Source organism: Schistocerca piceifrons, chromosome 1 (genome assembly GCF_021461385.2).
Source record: "Schistocerca piceifrons isolate TAMUIC-IGC-003096 chromosome 1, iqSchPice1.1, whole genome shotgun sequence".
Classification (NCBI taxonomy): Eukaryota; Metazoa; Arthropoda; class Insecta; order Orthoptera; family Acrididae; genus Schistocerca; species Schistocerca piceifrons.
The window spans coordinates 280,821,960-280,846,448 of record NC_060138.1 but is presented as its reverse complement, the minus strand read 5'-3'; the positions used below and the strand labels follow the sequence as shown (position 1 = coordinate 280,846,448).

The 24,489-nt window shown below is 38.4% G+C and overlaps 1 protein-coding gene across 1 annotated transcript; it reads right to left on the bottom strand.

The window, feature by feature from the left end:
- Positions 1-142: 142 nt before the first annotated feature.
- Positions 143-22,508, bottom strand: LOC124784566 (splicing factor 3B subunit 4). Its single transcript, XM_047254110.1, has 2 exons — positions 20,609-22,508; positions 143-1,277 (listed from the first exon to the last, which is right to left on the bottom strand). The coding sequence occupies exon 1, from the start codon at positions 22,451-22,453 to the stop codon at positions 21,035-21,037; it is 1,419 nt and encodes a 472-aa protein (XP_047110066.1). The 5' UTR covers positions 22,454-22,508; the 3' UTR covers positions 143-1,277; positions 20,609-21,034.
- Positions 22,509-24,489: the final 1,981 nt, after the last annotated feature.

Genomic DNA, 24,489 nt, shown 5'->3' with positions numbered 1-24,489 from the left:
TATTCAGTCTTGCTCACCTTACCGTTTCTGCACACTTGCCAATATCTTCTGATCCATTTTTGTTTCCCAAAGTGCTGCAGTTACTGCTGGAAGTTAAGATCACAAATCCAGGATCCAGTTCTCAAAATAAATATGATGCTTCTCACAAAAAATGTATCATATATTGTACTCTTGTTTACAATGATCACACATTACAAAGTTTCTTCATTATGCAGAACGTCACAAATACATTGATAAGGACTAAGTCCAAAAACATTCTACCTTATTTAACATATTCCAATTGAATAAGTATATAACAAGTTTTCTCTTGTTCCCATGATCATCACAGCTGCTTTACCCCATGGATCACACCATATCTCCAAGGCATGACCTCACAACAAGGAATAAATTGTCCAATTGGCAGGTACCACAAACTTGGTACAGTGTTTATTATCATTCTGACTTGGAAATATGTTGCATCCATCCATTTCATAACACATATGCATAAATGAAATATTCATTCAAACAGTAGTTTATACTAATTCAGTACAAAAATAAACTTTTTACAGTGATAACCAACATACATCAGTTCGGAAAAATGCTTCAGCAAAGTTATGTGTTACACAACAATATCTCCAAACAGGGCTCACAGCAGCTACACTATGCCAGCTGTCTAGGCACAGCCAAATGAGACTGGCCACACCCAACCAGTGCTGAGCATGACATCAACCCTGCTAGTGGGGGTGGTGACCTTCAGCCGAGGACAACAGGCATTCACATATCCAGGAACAACATCTCACATGTTGACATTCCTGTATGGGGACAGCTCTGCTGGTTCCACATGAAGTTTGCTGATGTGGCTCACAACTACTGGCCACTTTGTGATTATTCAAAAGAGAAGCCTGATCCACAATAGGTGTACCAGATCATGGTGACAACTCAAGTCACCTCACCTTGCAACATATCAAGTAAATATCTTACATGCCACCTCTTCAGCAGAATGGTAAACTCTACATCTTTGACTGCATACGTACACAATATTTTCTCATAGTCACGGGTTCAGATGTGAGTACCTCACCCCTTAATATTCATCAGTGATGAGCAACATACCTGCCATCCAGCTCCATGTAGTGAATGACTCCTATATTACCATCTACTGCTCCATGTTTTGAACCTTAGATCTTGGCTTTGGGGAGTTGTTTTGATGGACCACTCTCTTTATAGACATTCCTGAACCAGTGCTGAGGGCTGACGTCCTTCAACATTTTCTTCTATTGGTGGATTTAGCATGCAGCACACTACAACATCAAGAAAGCAGTCTCTTCATTTCTAGTGTCATCAGTTATGGGGCCCCTACCACAATAGCAGGATTCTACAACTTCAATCTCAAAAGGTACACAATATCATGACACAAATGATGGACATAAATGATACCTGCATGACTGCCTCACATCATTGTACCAGCTGCAACAATTCCAACAATGTTACTTCGACACAAGGTTGAAGTCGTTATGCCTACAGGACAGAAATGAAACCATATGATGAACCATTTGCATGGTGTCAGATGAATTCACTATCACACAATTGCATCTGGCCCCTACCCAGGTGCAACACTCTTTTCCAACTGCTCCCACTGACTCCAGCCAGAGCTCTCAGCCAGAGTGGGCTACCCAACACCACAGCACAAGCAACAACATTGCCTCCACATACAACCTAGGTTAGTAATGAGCATCTTGTTCATGTCCCTTGTGCATCAACTCAGAGTGTTACCATGCCCACCAGGCAGCCAGAAGTGCAATTTATGCAAACTGCTATACGAAACTGAATAGTCCTCAAGATCACCAACACCCCACGCCCTGCTGTCCACCACAGACTATGGAGGTTAGTGTGAGACAAGCTCCGTGCAAAACAAATGGCCATTGATGAACTACTACAAGCCATAATTAAGCAACCGTTTGCTATTTTGTGGGTTTCCTCAATCAAATTAGTGCCCAAGAAAGATGATACACTTATGCTATGTGCAGACTACAAGGCCTTGAATGCCTGCACAATCACTGATAGCTAGCCAATCCCCAACATTCATGACTTCACCCACTACCTTGTGGGTGCCTGCCTTGGTTTTTACAATCTTAGATTGATTCAGAAGATAGCCATCATTGTGCCCTTCAGTTTATGTGACTTTCTGTACATGCTTTATGAGCTCAAAAATGCGGCCCATACTTGGCAATGATTTAGTGATAGTGTCTCATTTAACCTTTTTGCTATACATATTTGGATGACATTTTAATTTTTCCCCCTTGATGGGGAGAGCATGAACTGCATCTCAAACAAATTTTTGATGCTCTTACTGACAACAGGAGTGATTAATGACGACAAGTGTCAGCTTTGTTAGCCTGAAGTAGTCTTGCTCAGCTACCTGGTCAAAACTGCTGGTATCTACCCTATGCCACAATGAACTGCAACTACCTTGACTGCAAGATTTCCATGAACTATGCCATATTTTTTTTTTTTTTTTTTTTTTTTTTTTTGCATGATTAAAATCTATTGTTGACACTTCCCTAATGCTGCCACTATACAGGCACCACTCATAGAAGTTCTAACTGGCAACAACACAACCATTAAGCACAAGGCTGAGTGGCTGCACAAATGCAACATGCCTTTGACAAAATTAAGAGTGCCTCATGCTTGCCACCTAACATCCAATTGATGATTATGTCGGATGTGAGGAACTTTGTCATCAGAGTGGTTCTGCAACAAGAAGTTGTGGGCATACAACAGCCCCCTTTCTTTTCCCTCATAACTCATAAGCTGTTGGATTCTCAGCACAAGTGGTCCACTAATCACTGATAGCTGATAGCTAGCCAATCCCCAACATTCATGACTTCACCCACTACCTTGTGGGTGCCTGCCTTGGTTTTTACAATCTTAGATTGATTCAGAAGATAGCCATCATTGTGCCCTTCAGTTTATGTGACTTTCTGTACATGCTTTATGAGCTCAAAAATGCGGCCCATACTTGGCAATGATTTAGTGATAGTGTCTCATTTAACCTTTTTGCTATACATATTTGGATGACATTTTAATTTTTCCCCCTTGATGGGGAGAGCATGAACTGCATCTCAAACAAATTTTTGATGCTCTTACTCACAACAGGAGTGATTAATGATGACAAGTGTCAGCTTTGTTAGCCTGAAGTAGTCTTGCTCAGCTACCTGGTCAAAACTGCTGGTATCTACCCTATGCCACAATGAACTGCAACTACCTTGACTGCAAGATTTCCATGAACTATGCCATTTTTTTTTTTTTTTTTTTTGGCATGATTAAAATCTATTGTTGACACTTCCCTAATGCTGCCACTATACAGGCACCACTCATAGAAGTTCTAACTGGCAACAACACAACCATTAAGCACAAGGCTGAGTGGCTGCACAAATGCAACATGCCTTTGACAAAATTAAGAGTGCCTCATGCTTGCCACCTAACATCCAATTGATGATTATGTTGGATGTGAGGAACTTTGTCATCAGAGTGGTTCTGCAACAAGAAGTTGTGGGCATACAACAGCCCCCTTTCTTTTCCCTCATAACTCATAAGCTGTTGGATTCTCAGCACAAGTGGTCCACTAATGGTTATGAACTATTGGTGGCATATGAAGCTGTCTGCCAGTTTAAAGATGATGTGCAGGGCAGACCCCTTACCATTTACACAGATCATCAACATTTGGCAGACTCCATACGCAACCCTTCAGTATACTCCTACCCTCCATATTTCTGTCACTGAGACTGTATAGCACAATTCACAACAGACTATCTGTGGAGAATAAATTCCTACACCACACGTCAACTACTACAAATTAGCAGATGTGTAATTGCAAGACTGACAAATTATACAGCTCCTTCAAGATTCTACAACAAACTTGTGTACAGTATGTTGTCCCACCCCTGAATCCACCCAGCAAGTATTGTGTGATGTCCATATCAATGAGGAAGATCATATCTGACTAATTTCACAGTATGTCACATTCTGGCATACATTCATATACAAGACTTGTCACAGAGAATTTCATATAGCTTAATGTCAAAAAAGGATTGCTAAGGCTGGACACGCATGTGAATGGCTTGACAGTGCACCAAAGTGGGTCATTAAACACAGCCACCTCTCAGTCTTTTGGGATTCCACTACATCAGTTTCAACATATCCACCTCGCCCTGGTAGGGCCTCTTTCGGAGTCTCGAGAGTGTTATTATATACTCTCCAACATCGACTGATTGACACACTCAGTGGAAGTCATTCCCCTCAAGGAGCATTTGTCAACACATGTATATAATGTTGTGGCTGCCAGATCTCTGTGACCACTGACCAAGGATTACAGTTGAATTGGTCCTATTTATGGACTATGCAACCTCTGGGGTGTATGACATTAGCACACAATGACCTACAATCAACAAAGCAACAGCCTTTTGGAATGATGGCATTGCCCTTATCTGTCATTGTGGTCACTGGACAGAAGCATTACCTAGGATGCCATTAGGTGCACGTGCCACTCAGAAAGACAATCTCCATGCCTCTCTTGCAGAAGTTCTCTACAGTGAGTCACTCACTCTGCATACAGACTCTATGCTACGAGTTCCACTGATGGAAACCTTAGAACTCCCCACCCTCATCACACGAGCCAAACAAAACATTGGATGGCTTAGGATGCTGCCTCTACAGCTGCACTTTTCTCTGGAAATCTGAGTCCATAAGGCACCATCTGACTGAAACTACATCACACTCTGGAATGACACTATCCACTCTGCACACACACACACACACACACACACACACACACACACACACACACACACACACACACACACACATATATCCATCCGCACATATACAGACACAAGTAGACATTTGTAAAGCCTTTACATATGTCTGCTTGTGTCTGTATATGTGCAGATGGATATGTGTGTGTGTGTGTGTGTGTGTGTGTGTGTGTGTGTGTGTGTGTGTGTGTGTGTGTGCGTGCGCGCGCGCGCGCGCGCGCCCACGCGCGCGGTAAGTCTTTCCGCTCCCGGGATTGGAATGACTCCTTACCCTCTCCCTTAAAACCCACATCCTTTCGTCTTTCCCTCTTTCCTGATAAAGCAACTGTGGGTTGCGAAAGCTTGAAATTTGTGTGTGTGTTTGTGTTTGTTACTGTCTCTATCAAGGTACCAACGCTTTCGTTTGGTAAGTTACAGAATCTTTGTTTTTAGATATATTTTTCCCACATGGAATGTTTCCCTCTATTATATTCTTATCATATAATTGTGTAAACATCTATCTGACATCATCACTAGGTTGGCACAGCTTAGAATTTAAAAATAAATAATTGTAATTTCCTTTTGATACATGTCATCCTTCATTAAATAAACAAACACCTGATTCCCTTATGATTGTCAATTGCTTGGTGCATACCCAACAGTAATCTAGATATCAAGACTGGTACATAATTCTCAAGCACCTTAACATGATGAATTTGAAAATTACATTACTCCAGGAATAAAACCAACCTAGTGATTGTTGAAAGCAACAGGTCAGTACAGATTAAAATTGTTAATAACTTATGATTGGTAAGGAGATAGTTTCACTTCCAGTTTATAAGTACTTCTTGAAACTCTACATGGCACACAGAAATTCCTTCTCTGAAATACCACATTTATGCACACATCATTTTAACAGTCTGCTAGCAGATGCAATTGGACACTTACCATCTGTTCCTTGTCCATTGATAACTTGAAATATTGTACAACACAGATGATAATTCAATGTGCCTGTATACATCCAAAATGAGCACTCAAAATCTGAATGACATAAATGGGAAACAGAGTAAGAAAGTTGCTGTGTTGTTTTTCAACCTCCTCAGAATGTTCAATCTACATTGCAGGCACAGAAATGCAACATGTGATGGAGCATCTGTAGATAACATCATTGTTAATTTTGAAAGCAATCTGTACACTATCAGCATTGTTGGTGGAGGATTTACAGATCATGATCCAATACTCCTTAGACTTAACCAAAACAAAACTGAAAGACTCCACTCTAACACAGGTGTCAACGCTAAGAAAAAGGTGACATCGATTAGAGTGCAGAAGGAAGAAGTAGTAAACCAATTCATTCAGAAACTTAGAAAGATTAAGTGGGACTGTACATACCAGCTTCAATCTGTAAATGCAGTTTCCGAGCAGCATTTCTGTACATAACGCTTAATATTAATGATCGGCATACGGCCAACAAATGATGTGCATGGTCAGTCCACTTGACGGTATAAAAACAGGTTATACAAGATCTTGAATTATTTATTTTCTCTCTCTTAGTGGTAAATGTATCTGTGCCATGTGATAATGTAAACTTACCATTTTTTTCTTACTTGGCTGCTTCTTTTAATTAATGGCACTCCAATTAATTTCCTCTTATCGAAATTTATTTTTCAGTTACCACTAAAGAGCGCCACACAAAATAGAGAAAACTTTCTTTTTTTAAAATAATAATTCAGTGAGAGTGTAGCAGTGTGAAGGGGGTTACTCACAGTGTAGCAGCCAGTGCTCATTGTGAAAAGTTACATGACGACAAATTCATGGAAACGGTGTCGCCAGTTGTTTTCCGATTAGTTTAATGGTGTCATAGTGCCAGCAAATGGTGCTATGCAACACTTATTCCAAAAATGGTGTCAGACAGGACCTGTTTTGAACAATTCAAAAAACATTCCGAAATGTGCCCGCCCACCTCAAAATGTGGCTGCAGTTCACCTGAAAATTTTTCAGTATCCTACCAAATCAGGCAGATGCTGTCACAAGAGACAGGCATATCACATCGATCATGTGGATAAATACTCCACCTGGACCTGCACATGCATCCCTATGGAGTGTCTGTCATTCATGCAGATGCTCCTCAGTGCCTCCAGTTTTGTGAGTTGCTGTTCACCGAGATAATAATGATTGGCTTGGTTAGTTCTTTACGTCTGATGAAGCCTCTGTTGTATTGAAACTCAGAATAGATGTGCGGAGAATCTGCGTAACTTCCACAAAACACCATTGTATGATCAGAAGGTTACAGTTTGGTGTGGAGTGTCTGCACACAACATTACACATTATTGCCCCCACCTTCTTTCAACAGATGCTGATTTCAGTACGTTACATTGCCAACATTTTGAAACCACTTGGTGTATCGCAACAACCCTCTAGTCTTCATGAACTGCAGCAGAACATTTAGGATGAGACTACAGTAATTTCAGCAGTCCAGCTTCTATCCACCTTCAGCAACTTGCAGGTAAGTGTCCAAAAGTGCCAAGAGATGAATGGTGATCACTTTCATCATTTGCTATAGACAGCTTAGTACTGTATTTCCTTTCCTCTGCAGTGTTTCTTTGTGCCCTGGAAATCTGTTCTCCGGGCCACTTTTTTTTGCCCCACCCTGTAGAGCTCATTTATTATATTCATAAAACAAATATGTATTACAGGCCACTGAAGATGCTTTGCAAATAAAAGAAGGGAAATGGGTATGGCAAGAAACTAGCTGCCTTTCATCTAGTGGGAAAGACAGAATATATCACCATGAATAGTTAATCATTATGTACATCATTTTGTATTACCATTCAGGCAGTCTCTTTCTGAACTTCATCTCGACAATGTGCTGCATAATAAATGCCATAAGTGTATTCAAAATGCACAAATATTCTGTACCATGCATACTGAATAAAACATACTTTGGTGCACATTTCTTTTGCCTGATAGTCACTAAAAAATAAATTTGGATATATTCATGAAAATGAGTCTGTGAATATTTTGTTAATAAGTAAGAAACAGCCTAAAGGGTAATACAAAGTGGTATGCATTATTATTTCTGTAACCAAATATTGTATTATTGTCACCCATTTTATATTACCCTATAGTTAATGCATGAAGCACAATTCCCACAACACCCCGGAAAAGTTGCAGAATGTAATATTTTCCAACAAATCAGTATCATTCACAGCAAATGATGAGTTATTAAAAGTATGCAGGCTGCATGGCGTCCATTGCGATCCCAAATTATACCTGCCAGTCTTACAATGGGTGTCTGTCTGTGGTAGTTTGAGGCTGAATGCATTCCCATAACTTCAGATGCTTCATAGGATAGGTAGCCAACTTTTTGCTGTCACATATAGTCATATTGTGGGTAATGTTATGATGGCATGAGTGTGACAACTGTATCCGGAAGTATTAATCTCTTTCCAGTAGGATCACTCTTCAACATGTATCGTTGTGATGTAGGAGTGGTTTGCAGAGCAGAATGTAATTTGCTTTCTTGATTGGCCTCATGTCCCAAATATCAACCCCACTGAAAATTTATGGAGCAGAGCAGAGACAAACAGACAATGCAAGATAACTGATCTGATCCCACATCAAAAATGCACAATGAACTTCAGTATGGGGGAAGTAAAAGAAAGTGGAAGTGTTATTACTTACCTGAGAGACTTTCTTCTTCTCAGAACATAATAGATGGTCATTGAAGTGGTGGTGCTTTGGACAGAATATTAAATGGTAAAGAAACTACACGCTGTGTCCTCTTCCTGGCTGAAAAATCTTAGTATGAACTGTTCCATTAATGTCATATTTTCTATAGATTAAACAACATGCATGAGGTCTGGAGCAAGGAGGCCAGTCAAGAGGTAAAATTGCATTCTATTCTGCAAACCATTCTAAATAACGGACAACATGTGAGCAAATTAAGCCAGAAAAAAAAAAAAAAAAAAAAAAACATAGCTGTCAAATATGGTATTCAATCTTAATCGAACCATCATGTAGTTCTCATCAGTCTGGCAACTACACCACACAACTATGAAGTCAATATACCAAGTGCTTCGATATTCAGGTATCTCTTACTGTTGTTTTACTCTTGACTCTGCCTCACCACTTCACATGCCTTTTCCATGCCTGTAAATCTAGGAATAACACAGAGCACTTTCCTTGTGTGATTTTAGAGCCTGCATGCTTTGTGCTGAGTGTGAATAAGACATAACTCCCACAATTATGAGTGTCATTTACTTTTACAGTCAATACTGTACACTCTGTGTGTGATTAGCTTCTGTGAAACACGGCAGGCATTTTTTGTGCTGTCAAGTGTGCTGAAGAAACAGGTAACATGATCAGCATGAGGCACTACTGTAACAATTGTAATTGGCTGCTGACAGCCCCTATCACACAACTCACAGAAACATCAATCTCCTTGATTCAAACAATAAAAAATATACTGAATTAACCACTTTTTCTAAAAACTGTCTGAATACCTTCATTCAGTAATTGAAAACTCCTGCTAATAATGTGGCATGTAGCAGTTTTGTTGTAAATCTGCATAACAAGCGTATTGTAGTTCTACAGAATATGATGAATGAATGAATCACAATGTAGCTAATGTAACAAGCATACTCATCCACCAGGAAAGAAAACAACTTAGATTACTGTGTAAAATGGTGAACCATAAGTCTTGGTGAACATGTTTTCAAGTAAGTATCTAAATTTATGCTAATGACTGTTATACTGTTTAAATTAAAGTGGTGTCCATAAAATAATCTAGTTTCTTACTAAATGTGCTGTGAAGAAACAGAGTCTAGATCTCCACTTACATATCCTTGTCCACCAAGTTAAGTAGCCAAACAATGATCAGATTATTGATGTCTTAGATGGCTTAATACAGCTGGGACATGATCGTGTTCACAAAGCACAAAAAACCAACACCAAGCAGTACGATAACCAATACCAGTAAGATAACCAATACCACAGAACCACTTTCAAAATAATAAAATCAAAATATTGGACAGAAGCATTTTCTTGGAAGTCAAACACTAAACATCACAAGCATTAGCTTCAGTAAAATTATAAGCACAGACTCATATTATGAATGGTGATTTCATCCATTCCTGGCTGCTGAAATAAGAATCTTTCTAATCAGTTGTGAAAATGTGATCACAAAAATAATGACTTTTTAGTAATCTGTAGAGTCAATTTGGTGTCCTTCATTCACTATTTCTGGGTTCTGCAATGTTAAATAACAATTTTGTTCAAATTGCAGAATCTTCAGTGTAATAAAGTGTCAAATAAGCTTGTAGATACCCATGTAGGCTACTTCAAAACCATATCTTGCAGCACAATTTTATTTATAAGTTCATATACAGACATCACTGCATCTAGCTTTCGAAGGATTTAGTGTTCACTGTAGCATTTTCTAAAATTTCAACTTGTTTTTGTTTACTGTGCAATAGAATAAAACAAAAGTAATCACTTTTTATTTAGTACTGTATACTCCCTAATAAAAGTATCAATTTGTAAATATTGTATTTGGTTTTGTATAAAACATTTATTTCTTGCCTACATACATAAGCTTATAAATGCATATTACAAAATACTTTACTCGGGTCTCCACGTTCTATGAACAGCTTGACTGTGCACTCTGAAATACTGATTCAGCTCTGTGTTCAGGTATCTGGAACATATGTGGAAGTAAAAGCTATCTAATAAATCAATTAATACAATAAGTACACTGGAAAAATTATTCAGTTCCTTCACTAGTAGTCACGTTTCCCTACAATGCCACAGAGTGCCACTTTTCTCATTGGAAGTCAATTGGTGGTCAATGTGTTAGAAGTAATACTAGGTCATCTGCCAGTTTTCAGTTTCCAAAGGTACTAAAACAGATCTGTTGGAGTTTTACCCCTCAGTGGTTAAGTGGAGACCACATATCCAAAGGACTTTTACCTGTCACTAACTACTACTTTTGCTGCTGGCATTAGCTATTAATCTGAGAAATGCTGAGTTACACCTCGGTTCAGGATCCTTGTTAAACTGTAGGTCCCATCCCTGTAACTGGCTGTGTAAGTCAATTCAGAGACTGATGGAAGGTAAGGGCATACCCATACTACTTCCAATAAGACCATGCCTAGCATAGTACTTTGATGTCCACAGCAAAATTCAGAATGATGACAGCTACACTCTGTACCTTCATAAAAGAACTTCCTCACAATAAAGTCATGTAAGCCACTGACTACTGTTCATCTATTTAGGATATCATGAAGTTGAAACGATAAAAAAATTGTAAATATTCTAAGAAAACAAAATTGTTAAGGCTTTCGTGGCCACATGTTGACAAACTGCCTATTGGCTTCTGTCTTAGGTTCTTCGGCCGACGTTCATCTAATGATTTTTCTGACGTTTCGCCACCACCGGCAATGGAGGGTGAAGCTTTGACAATGCCAGCCACTCGTGCTGGCGAAACGTCAGAAAAATCATTAGATGAACGTCGGCCGAAGAACCCGAGACAGAAGCCAATAGGCAGTTTGTTATTCTAAGAAAAATTGTGTGATTCGCAATTTGGCCTGGTTAGAATATGATTATTACAAAAACACTCAACAGAGAAATTTATAAGGAAAAGTATTCCCCATTTTGTGAGATGGAGTGTTTTTTTTTAACCACATTAAGAAATAAGAGTGGCAGGATGTCTATAGTCCCGAAACCAAAGATGACAAACATAATGCTTTCCTTAACACACTTCTCATTCTCTGAAAATTGTTTTCCATTAGAATGTTCTAAACAGGGTACTGGCAGTAAAAGACAGCTTGGGTGGGTGACTAGTGGGATAAGGATATCATGTAGAACAAAGTGGGAATTACATCAAAATGGCTACAAGTAGTCACAATCAAGCTATAGTACCCCATTATGAACAGTATTGTAAGGTGCTTAAAATTGTTATTAGGAAGGCAAAGAGTATGTGGTACGCAAACAGAATAGCTAATTCACAGGATAAAATTAAAACCATATGGTCAGTTGTGAAGGAAATGTCCGGTCAGCAGCACAAGGCCAACGATGTAAAGTCAGTTGTATTACTGATAAGTCAGATATATGTACAGTACTTAACAATCATTTTCTGAGCACTGCTGGTGAACTAAAAAAAAATTTCTACAGGGTATCATATAACTTTCTTGGAAAATGCCTCTCTGGGATTGATGTCTGAAATACTTCCCTGTGATACTGACAAAGGGGAGACTGAGTCAACTACTAAATCACTGAAGATTAAGGACTCTCGTGGATATGATGGAGTGCTTACCACAATATTAAAGTACTGTGCTGCACATATTTGCCCTGTACTTAGCCATATTTTTAATTGTTCTTTAAGAATGGTCAGTTTCTGGAACGATTAAAGTACTCAGTAGCAAAGCTGCTTTATAAAAAGGGAGAAAGGGATAATTTAGACAATTTTAAACATATTTCTGTACCACCAGTGCTTGCTAAAGTTATTGAAAAGGCTCTGTATGTAAGGATAATTGATCATTTTAATTAACATAATTTGCTATCAAATGTACGGTTCGGTTTTAGAAATGGTTTAATGACTGAAGATGCTATATTTTCTTTCCTCTGCTAGGTACTGGATGGATTAAAAGAAATGTTTTGAAAGATAGGCATATTTCTTTTTTATTTAACTAAGCAGTTTGATTCTATTGATCACAAAATATTGCTCCAGGAGATGGACCATTACAGAATACAGGGAGTAGCTCAAAACAGTTGATTGAGTTAATTCAGAATTCTGGTTTTAAACTATTTTTTTTCTGGATTCACTAGAGAAAACACTCATTCAGCTACTTGTATAGAAAATATTTTAACAAATTACGTGTTTGACAGTGGAAACAAGTTCTGCTTGGACTTACGAATTTCTGACCGTTCTGCACTGTTTGTTCAAGTTGCCAGGAATAACTAAACCAAATGTTAAGAAAGGTTTTATGAAAAGAAATTTTTGTGAAAATAACTTGAACCTGTTCTGTGATAAGGTAGATGAAGTAAAATGGCCAACAGACAATAGTCTGTCAAGTCCTGAGACCACTGATAAATTTTGGAAATTTGTGCTAGGGTCTTATGGGAGCAAACTGCTGAGGTCATCGGTCCCTAAGCCTACACACTACTTAATCTAAATTGAACTAACTTATGCTGCTATAGACAACACACACACTCTTGGCCGAGGGACGACTCGAACCTCCAGCGGGGGGAGGGGGGGGGGGACCAGCACGGGCCACGACAAAATGCCTCAGATCGCACAGCTACCCCGCATGGCTTGATAAATTTCTAAGAAGTTTTCTAGATGTGTTCAATAAATCATACCAACCAAAGATCTGGCACAAGAAGCCAAAAGGAAACTAAACGTGATTCCTCCAGAATTAAAAACATCTAGTGGTAGAAAATGAGAGCTGCATAAAGAGCTGAAACACAAAAAGAATTCTGACTTTATTAACTATGTGAAACATTACAAAGTTAAGGTACTGTAAAAACCGCCAAAAGAATGTCAAATTGTAAGTTCATTTTAGCACATAACAATAAGTCTTCGGCATTATGGTCTGTTATTAAATCCAAATTAGGTACAGTGGCTAAACACCAGGAAATTTCAAAAATTAAATAAAACAATGCTATTTTGAATCCTGTTCAAATATCGCAATGCTTTAATAAATTTCTCATAAATGTAGCAAAGTCTGACCTATTTTGAATCCTTATTAAAAATGAAACTCCTCCAGCTGTACTTAAGATTTCATATTTATTTGGCTACTAGTTTCGACATTGCATCAACTCCATCTTCAGGCTCGTACACTTTGATGATATCAATTGTGTGTGGTGAGTACAAAAGTCCGTGCTCCACTGCCCACCATCCATGTGGAGCAAGTGTGGGTCTCACCATGGACTTCTAGTACTCAGCCACACACAATTGAGTACAAAAGTCCGTGCTCCACTGCCCACCATCCATGTGGAGCAAGTGTGGGTCTCACCATGGACAGAAGTACTCAGCCACACACAATTGATATCATCAAAGTGTATGGGCCTGAAGATGGTGTTGACGCAACATCGAAAATAGTAGACAAATAAATATGAAATCTTGAGTACAGCTGAAGGAGTTTCATTTTTAATAAAAATTATACCAGCTGAAGTCCCACCATCATCCAATTTAAATATGGATGCATGAAGATATTTTGAATCCTGTTCAAATATCTCAATGCTTTAATAAATTTCTCATAAATGTAGCAAAGTCTAAGGCTGATGTGATTACTTATCAAAACTTACATATCTTTGGCTTGGACCAGAACAGTGACCCGCTTGTGGCATTTAGTAAAGTCTCAACCAATAATATAAAAAATTGTATTTTGTCCTTAAAAAAACAAAAAATCTTCAAGGTGGAAGCGAGTACCCAGTGAAGTAATTACATTTGTCTATGATACAAGGGCATTTCGAAAAGTAAAGATACAATGGCTCGCAGTCCTTAAATAGAACATCTATTTAGAAAACGTCAGTTAAATCTTATTAATTGGATTATTTGTTATTTTTCGACATAACCACCCCCGTTATCCAAACATTTGTTAAGTCGGTGCACAAGCTTTTGTATCCCACAGTCATAGAAGGTTGCCGCCTGTTGTCAGAAACACATTTCAATTTCATCTTTGATCTCTTCATCGTCGTGGAATGATTTTTCACCAAGATGTGACTTCAGGTAACGGAAGACATGGAAGTCGGTGGGCGCAAGGTCTGGGCTGTATGGCGGAAGGTCCAATACGTCGCGTTTGAATTGTTTGAGTAGTGCTTTGGTTACAAGTGCTGTGCGAGGCCGAGAGTTGTCATGAAGCAAGCGGACTCCACTTGTCAGCATGCCCCTCCGTTTGAAAACAGAAGCCATGATTTTCTTAGCTGAAATCGACGTTTTGCATTTCTTGGCTTTTGGTGAATTCGAATGGCGCCATTGCATTGATTGTTGCTTGGATTCAGGTGTATGGTGATAAACCCACATCTCGTCACCTGTCACAGTGCGATCAAGGAACTCATCGCCTGCTTCACCATAGCGTGTGAGGAAGCCAAGTGCAAAGCCCATCCTTTTCTTTTTATGTTCTTCCGTTAACAGTTTTGGAACACAGTGCGCACACAATTCCCTGTATCCTAACTTGACAGTCACAACGTCATAAAGAGATGTCATTGACACATCCGGTATGATCTGATGCAATTCTTTCAATGTGAGACATCTATTCGCATGAATTGCATCCTCCATTCTCCAAAGAAGGGCATCAAAGATCACAGATGGCCGACCTGTTCTTTGTTCGTCATGAACCTCAGTCCTACCTTCAGAGAAATGACGACACCATTTCGTTTCATTTTGTCGATTCATAATGTTCCCATAAACAGAAACAATTTCTTTGTGAATATCCACTGGTCGCTGACCTTTTGCATGAAGAAAACGTATGATGGAGCGCACTTTGCATTTGGCGGGATTCTAAATCGGAACAGCCATTTTAAACACAACCTACTCCAACCAGAAGCAACATTCAACTGCCAAACAACTGCGAGGAGAAAGCAAACGATTCAAGGTTAACACCAGTGTTGCCAACTTGCTCGCCAAAACTCTTCTGTTCCTCAGGTGTACAGTGTATCTTTACTTTTCGAAATACCCTCGTAAAATTGTACACCCTCTACCTCTAATAATCAGTCAGACATTTGAGCAAGCCAACTTACTTGGTGTACTTAAGTATGCAGCAGTTATACCACTACACAAAAAAGGCTCAAGGGAAGATACACAAAATTACCATTCTACCTGTACCCTACCCAGTGTTATCCAAAGCATTTAAAAAAAAAAAAAAAAAAAAAAAAAAAAAAAAAAAAAAAAAAAAAAAAAAAAAAAAAAAAAACTGCAGCAGTCCAGATAACAAATTTTATCACAAACATCATGTTATTCTCAAAAACCATTACGGGTTCCAAAAAGGGAAAATAATCATGAATGCAATCAATTAATTCATTGAAAAAAACCTGCTCATTACTGGACAAAAGTGATAAAGTGGCAAGTACCTTCTGTGTCCCTTCAAAGGCATTCAATTCAGTGAATCACTCCATGCTGCTTCACAAACTAGACAGGTAAGGTATCTGACAAAATGCTCTACAGTGGCTTAGATGTGATCTGACAAACAGGAAGCAAAGAGTAATCATAACATCTAGCACCATAAAGTATACATCTCATTAGGACACAATTTCACACGGAGTTCCTCAAGCTCAATCTTAGGGCCAATCTTGTTTCTCTTTTACATGAATGATTCACCTCTCAATGTCAGTGCCCAACCAGTCACATTTGCCGATGATACTTCAGCACTTATTGGGAAAGAAAATGTGAGGGAAATTCTGGATACTGTAATAAACACACTAAACAACATGGTTTCAACAAAATGGTCTGAAACTTAATATTTCAAAGATCCTGTTTACTCAACTTAAAATCAAACAATCCAAAATCAGTGATATCAGTATCATATATAAAAATCAAGGTACGGAAGCAGCTCAGTCCATCAAATTCTTGGGACTAAAATTGGAAAAATTGTAAGCTGGCAAGCACATGTAGATTAATTAGGTACTAAATTAAACAGCCTTGCTTTTGCAATGGATGTGCTACTTGATGTAACAGACATAAACAGCAGGAAGGTGGTGTACCACAGTTACTTTGAATCCATAATTAGACATGGTTTAAATTTTGAGGGGAATTCAAGTCACACACCACAAATCCTACTACTTCAGAAAAGAATCATTAGAAAATGTGTGCTGCCTCTCCAAGAACATCCTCTCACCAACTCTTCAAGAACCTAAAAATATTATCAATCCTGCATCGTACATATTTGAGATTATAATCTTGAGATAATTGAAGAAAACCATTTCAAACATACGTATAATACTATACATGAAGAAAATTTCATGCTTCCAACACATTACCTAAAACTCTACCAATAGACACACAAGCATACGGGAACAGAAGTCTACAATGGGTGCAGATGTACTGAGCATGGAGTCAGGCTCACTGAAGCGAAAACTAAATGATCTGGTTGAAAAGCGCTACTATTCAACTGAGGAATTTATCAACGATGAGAGGATCATTTGAACAGCCTGAGTATTTAATATCATTGTGTTGTGCATAATACTGTATGTATAAAATATTGTCTGAAAATTCAGACACCAACTACTGGAGACCATGAGAAAAACAGTTTAATAATGTGTTCAACACCTGTGCTGGTAAAATTAGTGTTCAGACATAATGTAACAATGTATATCACAAGCCAAACATTGATGAGTCTCCTGTACAATACGATCAGATGATCTGTAAAATGTTTGTTATGAGATGAGTATAAATACAATGCAATACAATAACCAGCATCACAAGATTCGGAGAACACACTATTCTTTCTTAAGTAAATACCATCCACTGGCAACACTGACAAAACTGGAACGAGTAATTAAGCATACAGGCTACTGCTTCACTTACACTGTACAAGAGAATGAATTTAAACACAATAACAATGACAGCAGGTGCTCTCATCAAGATAACATCCAGCGGCTTGTGCAGTAAAAGTGCAAGGGAGAATGGCTAGAAACAGTGGGGAGACTTGTTCCTCCTATGACTTTGACCATTTTACAAAATTAAAAATTTTTGCTGTTGGTATTAGCATTTCTTTCCTTCCATTTTTCCAGTGTTGTAATTTGCATTGTTGCAGTGTTGTAATTTACTGTCTAGTAAGAAGGAAACGAAGATTTTTCACTGAACTGACTTTTATTTTGGTAAGTGAATCTATTTCTTTATACATATTAATTATGTAAGAAATAATGCTGCTAACTATTTCTGGTAAAAGTTCATACTTTTAAGGCATAAAGCATAACTGAAAATAAAAGCTAACTGTAGACTAGGGAGCATTCAGAAACAATTTTGTTTATCCATGTCTTATGGGGATACTTGGTCCAGGGATCAAGAGTCCCTATTCAAATGTTTCCCAAAGATTTAATTGTTTTTGTGGCATCACATTATTGTAAAACATACCACACCCAACAAATCATATCATATACCAATGCTTTAAATTATATAAAATGGGTGAAAGTAAAACAAACCTAGTAAATTAAAATGAAAAGTATAAAAATTTTCTTTATATTGCAGAAATATGGGTCTTACACATAAAAGGAAAGAGGGGGGCCAAAGCTAGGAAAAAAAATTGACTCTACAAGTATGGGACTTGTAGTTATGGCTTGCATTGGAAGGAAAAACTTTTGAGAAGCTTAAAAGGAATTCCAAGACAGGCTAACAACCTCAAAACATTATGTTAGGAAGCAATTAAATCAAGATATTGAAATTTCTTATTGTCCTACATACAAGATGTCACAAGTGTTTTCAAATGAGGAAGAATATTCTTTATGTGAAAATTTCAAAACAGCTAGCAACTTACACCATGGCCTGAGTGCAAAAAGGTGTGTACTTGCATATGAATTTCCTTCTGAAAATAAAAAGTCCTGAAAAATTGGAAGAGAGATGACAAAGTTGGAAATGACAGGTTCACAGGTTTCATGAGAAGGCATCCTGACCTCTCTCCACACACCAAGAGGAATCAGTAGCAGCAGAGGAAGCAGCATTAATTAGACACAATGTTAGATAGGTTTTTTTTTTTTTTTTTTTTTTTTATAATCTTCACCAGATTATCACTAGGGAAGTTCTTGGACCAGAATCTATCTGCAACACAGATGAAACAGGTCTTACTACAGTCCACAAACCAGGAAAAATAGTGGCTGTAAGAGGAAAGAAACAGATAGGAAAAGTACTTCCTCTGAGAGAGGTGAATTTGTGACAGCATGTTGTGTAATAAATGCTTTAGGTGGTTACATTCCATCATTCACTATCCCTCCACATGCGAACTGGCGGGATAGGATACTGCATGAAGCTCCTCCTGGGAACAGTGGTCCACTCATTCCAGCAGTTGGATGACAGCTGATAATATTGTTCTGTTTTTAAAACATTTTCAGAAATGTGTGAAACACAGTGCTGAATACAAAGTGCTTATCATCATGGACAATCATTATGGTCATATTAGTTTGGAATCCATAGATTTTGTGAAAGAAAATGGAATTATTCATTTGACAATTTCTCCCCCTAAATCCCATAAAATGCAACCACTTGATAGCTCTGCTGCACGAGACTGGATGACAATGCATTCACGGAAAACTGTCTCTATTTATGATAGCTCAGAGATTTTTGGTAGAGCTTTCCCTAAAGATTTCACACACAACAACGTGATCAGTGGTTTTCACATTTCAGGTACATGGTCTTTAACTCTGATGTATTCATCAGAGTGATGAATTTTTGCCTGCATATAGAACGCAGACCACTTAGAATCTGTGATTCTCCAAGGGAGTCTGTTTAAGTATCAATACTTTCATATTTTGTAATTAGACCTAGAACTAGAAGAAGACGGAAACGAGCATCTACAGCAATCCTGATGAACATTCTGGTAAAACATAAACTTGAAGATGAACTCAGAGCGAGAAATGCACAAAGATTGAAACTTGTAGAAAGACCTAAGAGACTGGGAGAGGTTATCAATGTTCCTGATGAAGATAATTTCACTGTCAAATATGCAAGAAACATAGAGGGCCAACATTTCAAGTGGTCAGAAGCTGAAGATATACATGACATTGAAAGAAACCAAATTCTACGAGTGGTTCCACCTCCAACACTTTCTACAAAGAATAACAGAGTTACCAGTTTCACTTTTAACAGTGTCAAATTTTGGGGCTTCAATATCCAATAATTGGTATGTTTGTCTACAATTTCATCAAGTTGGGTATTTCAAACACAGCAGTCATTACTGATCATCCCAAGAAGTGTGTGTCTCTTTCTATGATTGTACTTAATCTTGTATGTCATCATGAATACACGAAACATGCTAATTATATTTTTACTGTGAATCATTTTAATTACTTAAATTATATATTTGATAACTTAGTGGCATTTTGAAGCTCTCATAACATGTTTTGTAGGCTACCGATTGCACTTCAATAAATGCCTCTACAGACTGTGTATAAATTTGTCTTTTAAGAGTCTTACATCAATTTTTTTGTTATTAAACCTTAGTTCTCTCTTTTAAATTTTCTAGACAAAATAAAATTTGGATTGAATAATGAATTAATTGTTTTATTTACCACAATAAACTGGAAAATCAAGTCTCCCCATAAAAGGGATCAAGTGTTCCACACATGGTGAGACTTTATCCATCCTGCACAACTTTAGTTTTTAATTTTTTATGATGATACTAAATAGCAAAGAATTGAATTAAAAATAGGGACAGAAAGAGTTAAAAACTGACTATTACACATTTTAGTTTTTTTCTGAAGTTTATACCTGCTGTTTTAAAAAGTAAAATGTGAGAAAGGGAACAAGTCTCAACACTCTCCCCTACCAAGCATAAAAGTGTGGCTCATTTAATCCTGAATGACTTGAAACTGAAAATTATCATAGCACCATTGAAGCAAACCATAATCTCAAAATCATATATCCCAAATTTTTAATGATGACAATGACAGCTGTTAACTGCAGTGAACCATGAGTTTAAATTTAACACACGGTTGATCAAACGGGAACTAACACCTTTCAAAACTAGGAAGAACAGTAAAAAGCACTGGTCACTACCAATGCAATGAAAGGAACAAATAGGCCCTAGTCAATATATCTACTGCCTTTTCAATGTTGCAAGTATCGCAGATGAAATATATTGCTGTAATGGGCCAACAAATTAATAAGAAAATATGTTACAACATACCTAATTTATCTTATAATTTGTTCCGTACACAAAAGTTGTTTGGCCAATTCCAAATAGAAACAATATTTGTTTAAAGTCAGTCTAACACACACTAGAATTATTCATTTCCACCAGTTTCACTCGGAATTAAAACTGTCCTCAAAATAAAGGTACAAAAGTCACAAATGTAAGCACACAGCAACTTAATAACATCGATTCTCAAGCATTTCAATTTAACTAAATGTCCATGTCACAGTACAATAGTGTATGTAAGCAAACACAAACAAAAGGTTTACAAGAGACACGTTGCTTCCCTTGCAAATTATTCATAGTCACAGATAAAAAAAATCACAATCTTCACAGGGCTTTCACACTGTGGTACTATTTATTGTAAATCTGTAGTTCACAGTGCACCAAGTCACTCACACATATAATTAACTGTACAAGTTAAGTGGAATATCCATTCTGGAAGTTTCCTGTCTGATCCTGGTAACCATTATATGCAGCAGTAGCATCAGGTTGTTGTCCTGGTTGCGGTGGTGGTGGTGGTCTCAGTCCACGAGGTGGTGGAGGTGGACCTCTTGGTGGAAATGGTGGCCGTCCAAATGGAGGACGAACAGGTGGTGGTGGCCGCCAACCTGGTGGTGGTGCACCATGTGGAGGCGGAGGAGGAAACTGACCAGGTGTAAACTGAGTTGGTGGTGGTGGGGGAAATTGTTGACCTTGCCATGGAGGTGGCATCATTCTTGGTGGTGGTGGGGCTTGTGGTGGTGGTGGTATCGAAGGCACCTGCTGCTGTGCTTGTTGTGGTTGCTGCTGTTGCTGTGGAGGAGGAGGCTGTTGTGGTGGTGGAGGTGGCATTGAGACTGGTGGTGGCATCTGAGGTAGACCACTAGCAACGGAAGCAGCAACATGTGGCGGTGGTGGCACTGGTGGGGGTGGTGCTGCCCTGCTCATAGGAGGCACTGGAGGAGGTGGAGGCACACCTGGTGGCATTGGTGGTGGGTGCTGAGGTGGTATGGGTGGTGGTGGAGGAGGATGTCTTGGAACAGCAACAGGCATGGATGTAGGAGGTGGTGGAGGAGGAGCATGCATAGGATGCATATGAGCCATCTGAGGAGGTGGGGGAGGCATAGCGCCCATCATTACTGGAACAGGTGGCACAGGGACAGGAGGCAGCTGCTGCGGAGGCATTGGCGCAGGTGGTGGTGGTATTGGAGGTGGAGCATCTGCAAACAGCTGATGCGGCCGATCTGCCTGAGACAGTGGATTCTGTGCAGCTAGGAGGCGCTCAGCAGCTGACCCATGTCGTTCTCCTTTTGCATCTTTCTTAAATGCATAAGACACCGAAATAGGTCTGTTACACAAATATTGTCCATTCATTGCTTCAATTGCTGCATCTGAAGCATCGAAACTGGCAAAGTTAATAAAAGCAAAGCCTTTGGAGTTGCCGGTTTCTGGATCACGCATGATCTTCGGTGTTTGCAGAATAACTCCAAAAGCTGAAAATGTATCATATAATAGCTTCTCGTCAACTTCTGGGTCAAGATTGCCGATAAAGATGTTAGCTCCGACATCGAGATTCTTCTGATGAGCTGATGCCTTGTTCACACGAATCGGCTTACCATAAAGTTTGATCATATTCATTATTTTAATTGCATAGTCTGCATCCTCCTCTCCCATAAATTCGACAAATCCATACCCTTGATGCATCTGTGTGACACGATCTTTCGGCATGTGAACATTGACAACTGGCCCCGATTGAACAAAGAGTTCCCACATAAGGGCTTCTGTAACTTTCTCGTCCAACCCGCCAACATATATGGTAGCATCTTGATTACGTTCAGCAATTGGACCCGCAGCCATAATCACATCGATCTACAAGCACCAAACAACGAAACCGAAAACACAAGCGCTGATCAATGATCTTATAACTTAAAGATAGAGCTAACACTTAGCTCATAACTTTGATAAAACCGAAGATACAACCGTCGCCAGCAACTGACTGGCGACAAGATGTACTTGGCCGCTGTGTCGCTCGCTAATGGTCGATTAATACGGGATGTCAACTGGAACAGATTGATTTGATTTCATTTTAATTCGTATTCCATAGGTCCAACTGTGTTGAGCTCACAAAGACGTGGAACGAGTCAGTTTTTTAAAAATACAATATGATAATCTTGTAGCATATACAGACAGTTGGGTACATAATTATAGAAAAATTTATGCAGTAAATTCTTTGAGCAGTAATACAGAAAAAACTATACGTATTATCTTAGATTCATTAAAGCAGTGCGGAACAACAGACACAGAGCATACACGGATACAGATCTCAAGTTAAATTACATTCTTAGTGGCATTATGTCAACTTGTATTATATAATACCAAAATTTTTCATTTCATTTATTTAAAAATTCACCTAAACTGTAAAAAGCTTTTTCTAGCAGAAATATTTTTAGTGCTTTCTTAAACTTACTCTTGTTATGAATATCTGTCTTTATTTAAGGAGGAAGAGCATTGAAAAGTTTTGTTCCAGTGTAGTGGACACCCTTCTGCGCCAAGCTCAAATTTCTATGCTCGCTGTGTATGTCATTCATCCTCCGTGTGTTATGCTCATGATAATTACTGTTTGGTTGAAATATCTCTATATTTTTTCAGACAAAAACATGAGAGAAAAAATATTGGCGTGTAGTTGTGTATATTTTAAGTTTTCGAAAGCTACTTCTACACGAATCTCTTGAGTACAATCCACATATAACTCTTAACGCTCGCTTCTGAGCAATGAACACTTTCCTTGCTAATGGCTCGTTGCCCCAAAAAATAATGCCGTGTCAATGACTGATTGAAAATAGCCATAGTATGCCACTTTTTCAGTGGTAGGTTCAACACATGTAGTTACAGCCGCTAAAACAAAAGTTGCAGAGAGATCTATAATATGCTAAGACCAGTTCATTTTCTTGTCAATGTGCACTCCAAGGAATTTTGTTGTTTCCATTCTTTCTATTGGCTGATTACCACACGTCACACTTACCTCTCTCTCTCTTTTTGTGTTTTTGTACAGAACTGAATAATGCTGGTCTTACTGGAATTTAATGAGAGACCATTCAACTTGAACCAATTAACCACATCTGAGAGTCTGTGATTAACTGATTCCTCAGGATAATTGTCTATCCTACGGCTCATAAAAATTGTGATATCCTCAGCAAATAATTTAAATTTACATGGAAGGCTTGTACTTGATGGTAGATCATTTATAAAATCAGGAATAATAGTAGCCCAAGAATTGAGCCCTGAGGCACTCCAGACGTAATGGAACTCCTTTCAGAAAGTGAGGAAACATCACATACTCCACCCGAGCTATTCAAGACAACTTTTTGTATTCTGTCTTCCAGATAAGACTGTAGCCAATTGCCTGCAACACCACTGATTCCTATTAATTTTGCTTTTTGCAAGAGAATCTGGTGATCAACACAGTCAAACCCTTTAGATAAATCACAGACGACACGAAGTGCTAGCATTTTTCATTAAGGATGTCTAGGACTTCATTTGCAAGTGTATAGATTGAGTCTTCTGTTGAATGGCCCTTTTGATAGCCAAATTGGCTCTTGCTGAGAACTTCATTCTTCATGAGATGATCAGTAATTCTTACATGTATTAGTTTTTCTAGAATTTTAGAGAAAGCTGTCAGCAAAGACATGGGTCGATAGTTAGTTCAGTTTTATCGCACTTTTTGTGCAGGGGCTTCACAATAACATACTTAAGTCTACTGCGAACAACACCTTTCTGAAGGGAAGCATTGAAAATATGACAGAGAATGTCCCTTATCCACAGACAAGAATATTTCAATGAATTACTAGAAATATTATCAACCCCTGTAGAGTTCTTACTTTTTAGAGACATGA